This window comes from Selaginella moellendorffii, unplaced genomic scaffold (genome assembly GCF_000143415.4).
Source record: "Selaginella moellendorffii unplaced genomic scaffold, v1.0 SELMOscaffold_7, whole genome shotgun sequence".
Lineage (NCBI taxonomy): Eukaryota > Viridiplantae > Streptophyta > Lycopodiopsida > Selaginellales > Selaginellaceae > Selaginella > Selaginella moellendorffii.
Window position 1 is genome coordinate 747072 of NW_003314268.1, and position 9997 is coordinate 757068.

At 42.7% G+C, this 9997-nt stretch overlaps 1 protein-coding gene and 1 long non-coding RNA gene across 2 annotated transcripts; both read right to left on the minus strand.

Moving 5' to 3' along the window:
- Positions 1-1449: 1449 nt before the first annotated feature.
- LOC112345176 lies at positions 1450-2073 on the minus strand. Its single transcript, XR_002991973.1, has 3 exons — positions 2005-2073; positions 1858-1940; positions 1450-1794 (listed from the first exon to the last, which is right to left on the minus strand). It is a non-coding gene; the product is annotated as an uncharacterized LOC112345176 (long non-coding RNA).
- A 2171-nt stretch (positions 2074-4244) lies between these two features.
- Positions 4245-6241, minus strand: LOC9652287 (cilia- and flagella-associated protein 251). The gene is made up of 4 exons (XM_024671204.1): positions 6029-6241; positions 5404-5611; positions 4834-5336; positions 4245-4776 (listed from the first exon to the last, which is right to left on the minus strand). The coding sequence occupies exons 1-4, from the start codon at positions 6239-6241 to the stop codon at positions 4549-4551; spliced, it is 1152 nt and encodes a 383-aa protein (XP_024526972.1). The 3' UTR covers positions 4245-4548.
- Positions 6242-9997: the final 3756 nt, after the last annotated feature.

Sequence of the window (9997 nt, forward strand, 5' to 3'; positions counted from 1 at the left end):
TTTAATATTTTTTAGATAAAATATATATTATTATCAGCTAATGCAATTGTAAAAAATTTAGTAGTTGTATACCAGTCTGGTGTTATACTTTAAGAATACCTTTATATTGTGTGTGTGTGTGTAACTAAATATATATATTAAATTATAATATTTTCTCAAGAAACATAAAATAGTGAAACTAATAAAACTTTATTACAAATAAAAATTTGCTTTAAATATTAGCATTCTTGATTTCATAGATTTTAAGAACCCATAAAAATATAAACTTGCAACATAATAACTAAATAAAGGAAAATGTCAAAGGCCAAATGTAAAGAGTAAAAAGAATCAATTAATAATCAAATTTCTACTTGGATTACAATTCTCAATTTAATCAGTATTTAGTAGGAACTTTTATTTATAATAACCAAACGAAGACAAGTGTTTCTACTTATCAATTTCCTATACAAGAGTATCTAAAAGAGTGCTTGTGTGTGGAGGCTGGTAAAATGTTGCAATGCTGATCTATCTATCAAACTGCAAGAAATTGCAGAGGTGAAGGGAAGTCTCTTGCCAATTGTTACAAGTGCGATGGCCCTTAGACTCTCGTTCACGATTTGAAGCTTTCTTTGATGCTCATGAACAGCAATCTTACAAGTTTGATTGGTGGCGACGTGCAGAAATTTAGTTTTTTTCCCATACAATGGTAACAACTTTGACTGTCTGGAAAGCCTTTTCATCCGCTTATGACCTTCTAGACCAAGTCAAATGGCTTTATACCATATGGAACAACTGGAGGTGCGTACATACTAGCTCCTGAGTTCTTGCTCTAACGTGGTGTCGTGGTGTCGTGTGCCTGGGTGCCTAGAAAGTCGAACACCTTCGCTATCACCATCGTTACCCCACAGTCCAGCAGGAGATTTAAGGCAAAGCGTCCTTTATCAACGTGCACGTCTTCAAAGGCTTTGGAATTCTTCTAGTCTCATGTGATTTTGCTTTTTCCCAGAACCACTGGAGGTTCTTGTTAATAGTATGACTCTCATCATTGTTTTTTCTTGTTTCGTTCTTTTTATTTCACAGGTGGAGCTGCTAAATTCCCAGTGGATTGAAGATCGTTCATTTGGTCGGGTCGGTTCAAATTTACATGCTATGTGATGGTAATGCGTCTGGAGCAAACTATGTAAGATCTTATTTTCCTCAGCTGGATTTGTTTTTCCATTTTCTAATCAAGTTACGGGGACAAACTGATCAGGAATCCTTGCAAACGTACAAGAAGATCCACGATGTTAGAGACAAGTCTACAGATTGCAAATATTCTGTTTTTCTTGGTAAAGTTCACGAGTTTTTCGGGGGATGCCTTGCCAAGCGGCTGCGCCGCAAGCCCTAGCGTGCTCTAGGTATCATCTTGTTGCTAGGATCAAAGTCGGATCTCGGACCTTTCAGAGATTCAAACATTATGAATTTGAACATTAAATCATCGTTTTTACAGCTAAATCAAAGAAAATGATATGAAAAAAACTATCACGAGTCTGAACTATTCCGCTGCTCACTGCTCTTTAGCTGCTTCCACTTTTCCTTTTGAAGCTGCTGCCCCTGCTTGGTTTAAGAAATTTTTCGTCTTTAAGCTGCTCAATCTTTGCTGCTCGATCTTAGCTGTTTCAGCCTGCTCCCTTTCTCTCCAAGTTTTAAAATCATCTTACAGTTTTCCATTCCCACTTGCTCGATTCTTATGATCTCTGACGCTGGTTTTATCTTTCGCTGCTTCAAGTCCTGCTCCACCCTCATTTACATATTCTTCTGGCGGCCTCCTATGATCTGGACCAAGTTGGCAGTCAGACTATTTTCCAAATAGAAAAGAAACATAATCTCTCAACTCACAAGTTGGCCAGAATAAGCAGCTCCTTAGCGTAGTCTCTGAGATGTTTTATTTATTTAGTCTCGAAGAGACGGCCTCCAACGATCTGGACCAAGTTGGAGCTCAGAAGATATTCCACCAGAGGAGAAAATTAAAAAACAAAAAAATACCATAGGATTTGTTGCTGATACTAAAGGAGCTACCATCACAATTTGTGTGTCGCTGCAGCTTGCTTCTTCTGTTTAACAACACGGATGAAATGAATGGAAGAGGAAAAAACGAATGACTCTACGTACCCTCGGTCCACATTTCTCGATTGTAAAGGTGGCCATTGAACCTCTGAATCGCTTTGCACCAGCTTCCACGTTCCATGAAACTCGTCCGATCTTCTGTCTTTATGACTCTAGCTTCGTCTTAGAGTTCGCTCCAGCTCTTGTAGTCTCCGCATGTCAGGGGCGAACATCAGCCGTTTTTCAGTCTTTGTGAAGCCGAACCTCTGGCTCCGCCGCCACAAGCAGTTTCTTCGAGTTCGAGATCATCTTGCCATCATCATCTTCTATCATCCAAGCACCTGTAAGAGTGATCCTGGACAGCATTGAAGCTCTCGTCCCGTTTCCGTCAACTAGAGAGCTTTGTCTTTGATCCGTCTTGGCATCTCATCTTCTCCTTCATCTCGCTGTTCTCACGCCAACGTTTGATGGACTCTTCTCCACTCGGCTGGCTGACTGCTCCGATCTCGGCCACTGTCTCGGCGAGCTCCGCTTGAGAAGCCCAGATCTTGACAAAATTATCTGCTATCTCCCGATTGATCAAGATATCTCCGAAACTTTGGAGTCGAGGGAGGATATCTCCTCGAAGAGGTTGATCTTCTCTTGACTTAGAAGTGTGGAGACTGGTCTCTGGCGCTTTGGAGGCTTGCTACTGCTTCCCTGTGCTGCTCGAGCTGTCAGTACTTGGCTTGCACCTCTGTTCTGTATTTGACTCTCGAGAGCTGGTTACTTCTTGAACTTCCATTCTCGTTTCTTCGACGTGCTTAGAACCTCTGGCAGTTAGGGAATGCTTCCGCCACTTCAGGCCTTGATCGTGCTGAGAAGCTTGAGCGGAAGCATGCAAAAACACAGCTTCCTGCGAAGCCAGATGCTCCTTCTTGTCGCATGTAGCGTCCATCTGATCCGTCAAACCTCTGCTCTCACATCGGTTCTCCTCGGCTTGTCTTCTTCATCCTTCAGAGCTCCTCGCCCAAAGCTTTGCTTTGCATCTGGCACGTCTCTCTCTCCTCCAGCGCCTCGAGTCCCGTGATCCTCTCCATCAGCTGCCAGTTACTTGCTTCTCCAGCCTCGCCTTTGCGCTTCCAAACTCCGCCATCACGTGCTCTCGCCGAGAGCTCCACCTCGTGCAGCGGATTCGACTCCGTCAGCCATTATCCCCTGGGGCTTCTCCTTCAAGAACTTCTGTCCGAACACTTCCCTCATTCCACCAGATGACAGAGAACGTCTAGCGTAGTCTGTCTTATAGTCTCTGCAGCCATCCGAAACCCCAGTCACGAGGAGCTTCAGCTATATCGTCTTCTCGCCATCTTGCAGCCATCTGACACTGGTTTACGTCGTTCCTCGCTACTATCATGGACAGCCTTACCGCAGCAGGCGCTCCTGAATCATCTCCGTCCACTGGAAAGCCGAGAAGATAGATCCCTCCTTGCTCCAGACACTGTAGAGTGTAGCCCAACTTGATCCATTGATCTTCTCTTGACTTAGAAGAGTGTGGAGGCGGGCTAGCCTGTTTAGATGCCGAAGTTTGATGGACTCTGCTGCACTTCCAGCCGACTGCTCCGCCTGGAGCCTCGTCAACCGCCGCTTTCGACTCTCCATCTCGGCCACCATCTTCCGAAACTTTCAATTCCAGTCGTTGATCTTCCCTCGACTTAGAGTGTGGAGACTGGTCTTTAGCTCAGACTTGACGCTTTAGTGACCTGCTACTGTGGTGCTCGACTTGCTTGGATATTTGGCCACAGCTCCGAGTTTTCCCGCTCCAACTTTTGGATTTGATTTCCCTTGAAGCAATCTGACACTGAGTTCTTTGCTGATACTTTCATCCGAGCAGCTGTACGAGCATTCCTGGACAGCCCTGACCCGTTTTCAAAGTCTCTGTCAACTAGAGAGCTCTACCAGATGACAGAGAACGTCGAGTGTAGTCTGTCTTATAGTCTCTGCAGCCCTCTCTGTGAATCCGAATACCCCCACCGTCACGAGCAGCTTCAGCCGTATCATATTCTCGCCATCACCATCTCGTTGCAGTCGTTCCCTTGCTACTATTCCTTCAAGCTGTGAACATTATACCGCAGCAGTATCTCCTGTCTCATCTCCGTCGACTGGAAAGCTGATAAGATAGATCTCTCCTTGCTCCAGACACTGTAGAGTGTAGTCAAACTTGATCCATTGATCTTCTCTTGACTTAGAAGAGTGTGGAGGCTGGTCGCTGGCCTGTTTAGACGCCTGAAGTGTGATGGACTTCTCCGCCTGGAGCCCTGAGACACGGTTGTCACGCACTGCTTTCACGTCTTGGACAGTTGCAAATCTTTGGAGTCGAGTCCTCGAGAAGGTCGATCTTCTCTCGACTTAACTGGTCTATAGCTTTAGTGGCCTCCTCCTGTGCTGCTCAACTTGCTTGGAGATCCAACTTCTGGATTTGACTCTTGAGAGTTGGCTTCTCCGATGCTAGAGTCCGAGCACTGGCCTCCAGTTGACCAATCCTTGCAGCCAACTTCTCGAGCTCGGAGCCAACTTCATTTCTCGTTTCTTCGACGTGCTTAGAACAGTTTGCTCGTGTTCTCTTCTCAGGTAAACCCAGGGTCTAGTCGTCTTAGAGTTCGCTCCAGCCCGGCCGATCATCTTCTCGCCATCATGGTTCCGACAAAACAAACACTCATCGTTCACTTCAGCTCTCTACAACAAACACGGAAGTTATGGCCATCTGGAATCTGGAAGGTATATCAAACTTACCTGTCTCCTCTTGAATTCTGCAACAAAATCTCTCCCCGCACGATCATATAGTTCTTTTGCCTCCTTCACGAAGACCACCTCGCCGGACTGAAGCTTCTTCCACGGTTTCCTCTCACTCGGGATCCTATCCAGCATTTTCTGGAGCCTCATCATCTTCCGCGCTCGCTTGATCCTCTCTCGGTCGCTGGATTTGCCGTTGAGCTCCTCGTAAAGCTGCTCGGTGAGTCTGATCAGAATCCGGAGCGCGCTAACACTCCAAGACTTTTCCTCGTGCTTCTCCTCTTCTGTTTCCTCGCGCTTTTCCTCTTCCAAGCTGCGGATCTTCTTCTCGGTTTTTCCCCTCTGGTTTAGCCACCGGTTTGCCTTGTGGAAAGCTTCGAGATACGCGAACTCAACATAGCCCCCTCGGCCATCGCTAAGATGGGTTTCACTCCGCCGTCGGGTGCCGTCGGGAAGAATGTCCTCCGCTGAGGAAGAGAAGCGAACCATCTTCGGCCTGGAACCTGCAAGTCCAGAAGGCCATCGTGAGTCACAGTAGAAGAAGAATGCGAGAAGCAAAAGGAACCATACCTGGACGACGACCCCCGGCTGGCAGTAGAATTGGCTTGGGTCGCTGCTCCTCCTGCTTGGGTTTGTCATTCTCCTGCTGCTTCATCTTCTCTTGATCGTCTTCCCGTTCCAGAGGCTGCTTGATCGGCTTGATCATCTGCTCCTCCTCTTGTTCCAGCTGCTGCTTCATCGGCTTCATCCGCTGCTCCTCCTCCTGTTCCTGCTCTTGCTTCATCGGCTTGATCGGCTTGATCGGCTGATTCGGCTGATTCTTCTCCTCTCGTTCCAGCTGCGGCTGCTCCTTGTGACCTTGCTCCTGTTTCACCTCGCGCCTGAGTTCCTTCGTCTCATGGGCTTCTTTCTCCTGCTCCTCCTCGCTCAGCTGCTCAGCTTTCTTCTCTTGCTCCTCCTCCTTCAGCTGCTTCTCGGCTTCCTTTTCCTCCTCTTGTTCCAGCTTCATCGGCTTCATCTGATCGGCTTCTTTCTCCTCCTCGTTCACCTGCTCGGCTGTCTTCTCTTCCTTCAGCTGCTCCGCTTTCTTCTCTTGATTCTCCTCTTCGTCCTCTTTCTCTTGTTCCGGCTTGATCGGCTTGATCGGCTCCTTGTGCCCTCGCTCCTGTCGTATCGCTTCTAAGACGATTTTCACCTCGTGCCTGAGTTCCTTCAACTTCAAGGCGGCGGCGTCCATGGCTTCTCCCGAGACGGCCTCACAGACACGATCTTGGACCTTCAGCTTCGAGGCCGCCGCGTCCATGGCTTCCGGGTGGACCTTGTTGTCGCCCTTGTGCGCCTTTTTTGGTCGAAAGAGAGACCACAAACCTGTGACGCATCCACTGCGCTCCTGCTCTGTTCGCGCCATAGCTTGCCCTTTGCAAAATGCCTTTAATGCCCTAACCCTTACTAAATCTATTTCACTTTAATGCGTTCGTTTACATTTCTCGGCAGTGACTTAGGCAGCGCCCTGGCTCTTGAAACTCAGGCACGCTGGAACCAGCTCACAGGCTGCATCCCAGAAGATGTTTACACACTCTCATCTCTCAATATCTAGACTTGAGTCTGGAACAAGTCCCTGGAGCTGGTTTCTAATGCTTCCAGCTTGAGAGTGCTGATCAAACCAGCTACTGGATACCATCTGACCTCAGTAAACTTTCCAGAAGAAAACAAAGAAACGAGATGGTAGCTATAGTAAGTACAGTCTTTATGTGCTTTCTTTGTTGGTGAATGTTTAGATGCTTACCCTAGATGTGCCATTCTTAACATGCAAACTTTTTGACATGACAAAACTTCAAGAGCATTGAATTCACAAGGTAAGTGCTCTCTATCATTCTCCTTAAAGCTTATGCTTTACGTCATGCAGGAAAATGCAAGTCAATTTTGGTCATGTTTGCTGTTGAGCTGCATCTTGTTACCAAGCACACATACTTCTGCCACCAATTTGCTTTTTGAAACTTTTGTATGACATTGAATTTAGCAGACACAAAACTTTTTATTTGTTCTTTTTTAGATACAACGTCCTATGAGTCCATTCTGAGTTCATCGTCAAGCTCAGGTGGTTCAGAGGAAGGAGGAGAAGCTGTTTTTAGTGATGGAGAGCATGTGGAGTTCGAGGACAATATTAGGGATGATGCTGTTGCTTATATGGTGGAAGAATCGTCATCAGATGGAGATCAAGATGCAGAGAAACTTATTTTCGGTCTCAAGGAGATATTTGATTTCAACCATATCCCACTAAAGAAGCAATCTTGAATTCTGAATAAAGAAGAACAGTATTTCTATGTATTACAAACAATGCTTTATGAGGGATGCAAGTTGTCTAGCTTCCCACCTTCAACAACTTCAAATAATACACTGTTATGACCCAGCACTAAATAACAAAGACAAAGACGTTTAACCTTGCATAAACTATGTTATGCCTTCTCTTGAGGTTCCTTTAATTATTCTATATATAGTTGAGTTATCAAATAGTGATTAAAAGTCTCTTCCTTTAATCAGAATAGTTTTTTTTGTCATCTTTACTTTGCAAATTTTGCAACTTTTTAGTATTTAACTTAATGCTAATAAAAGATTAACTATTCTTTTTTCTTTATTACTTATTCTTCAATTGTGAATAATCAGTTTTATAATATCCAAGTTCACCACAATGATGATATAAATTGGTGATGATCATAAATTTGGAGTCTAACTTGCCACAACACTTGATACAATCCTTTCTACTAAGCAAAGAGCCCTTTAGGTAAATTATATACTATAAATTTTGAAAAATAAACAAATACCAATCATCCCTAGATATGTATAATAATGAGAATTATAACATCGCTCCAAGTAGTTATAAGTTAAATAAGTTAAATAAACTTCGCTCCAACCAGCATCCTAATGACAGGATCAGCATGCAAAACGGAGCCAAATGAAGTCTAATGCTATTTTGGCATACCAATAGCCTAACATAAAGACATAGGTACTTCACCAGTTAGCATGGTGTGAAACTTGGGCTTAGACCTAAGCCAAATGCAAAACAAAGACAAGCATGTAAGCAGGAGTTAAACTATGTCTCAGGTTGATCGGCTATGCGCGACCTACCCACTGTCCCTACTATACATTTGGAACCCCCCATAGCCTCCCTCCCCCCCCTTTGAGGAGCACACGCTTTAGGCTTTCACCCCAAGCCTCCCTTAGTACTAGAAGTTAGTCTCTAGAACAAGCTTGAAACTTACTAAATATGGAATGTTCTTAGATTGCAAATTTGGACACGAGACGAACATCATTGTGTTAATGAATCTCTACATTCCGTAAATATGCCAAATAAGTAAATTTAGACACTTTTTATAAATAATATTTGGGACCAAAATGAGACTAACACAAAAGGTATGATAGCAAGGGTGTTTGGCAGACACGATAAACTATCATCTAGCAATATTGAGGGACCAAACTCAATATTGTGCGGGTTCTTAATACTAGCAAGTACAAGCCAATGACACAAGTTTCTCAAACTAGGCCAAGTATGCTCAGCAAGAAACACATAGAGGTTCTTACCTTATATTTATCCAATCTAAGTGCATGGTTATTGACCAATTTCTCAACTAGCCCAAGTGGGAACTGATAACAGGTCCAACAATACTGACCTCCTGCTATCATGGCAGTAAGGAAATTGTGTCCGTAAGGACTAGCCGACAAGTAACTTTCGATACCCAAAGTCACATTCGTGACAACTTTATACTCCACATAACATTACTATTATCTCATTTATATGTGGCAAAAGTGTTTAACAAACTTTGCTCCAAGTAGTGCAAGAATGGTCATCAAATATTAATCCCAGGTCCTAATATTATCAACTTATAGCAATCATAAAAGTAAACTCAACTCTATTAGCAATGTTAGATCATGCTATTTCCATATTGAATTAGCAACACTTCTATTTCCATATTAAATTTACCAATCCTTTCATTGTGTAAACCAGCTATTCCATGTAAGGCAACTAGTCATCCATTCATACCGTAGTCCCACAGTGGATACCTTCATTCGTGGATACTCTACTAAGAGGAAGGATGTACGCATGGATGCCCAATACATACGATTTCAAATTTAGAAGTAGGAATATATGTTGCTCAAGGGTATATTATATTTTTAAGTAACCACTAATTAATAGGATTTGAACCCGTGCCATTTGTTCCGATACCACACTATCTTTCTCCCTTTAAACCAACTGGAAAAGGATGAGAGAACCCTTAATGGCTATTTTATCCTTATTTATTCCTGAAAGTTCCAAAAATCCACAATAACAATATATCCAAATTTCATCCCATGATCACATGCATTACACTAGCAAAATTCTTCCACTTTAATAATGAAAAGACTGCAACATAATCACCTTTTAACAATGTCTAAAAACTATGCAAATACGCATAAATCTTTTTGAAAGTTTTGTTTTCATGGAGTAGTTCACCTCCATTAGTTGCAACATATGGCTAATATACATAATAGAATTATATTAACCAAACACAATCATGCTCTTTTGCAACAACACACCTTTGAGATAATGTCAAAAGCATTTACAAAAGGTTGAGTGTAGTTAAAATACTCAAAAACTAGAAAAATTGTCAACACATCTTTAAGATCTACGAATGTCTATTCACAATCCCAAATTAGATGAAAAATAATATGAACAACTTCATTAATGCTTGCAATGATAAAAAAGACAATAACATGAAAAAGATATTACACCTTGCCAAGAAAGTGCTGCATGTTGTTCATGCACTTTGGAGTAGAAAACTTCATAACATCCACAAGTATGTCAGAATCAATTTGTAAATTTCCATGAAAAATATAATACTCAAGATATATGCATTTTAACCGTATTAATGTCAAATTAACTTCCTATAGCTGATCCCAATGTTTTACAAACATCACAAGTGTGTTCCTCCTATGTCCCCTTAAAGTGGATCAAGACATTATCAATGAAATTAATAGTCACCTTTAACATATTATAAAGAATATCATCCAAAAAGTTTCCAAAGAATTATTCAATCTATACAGCATCATAAAAATTCATATAAATTAAATGGGTTATAGAAGTAATATTTAAAACATCCTCATGTAAGCAACTAAATCACTTAACCAC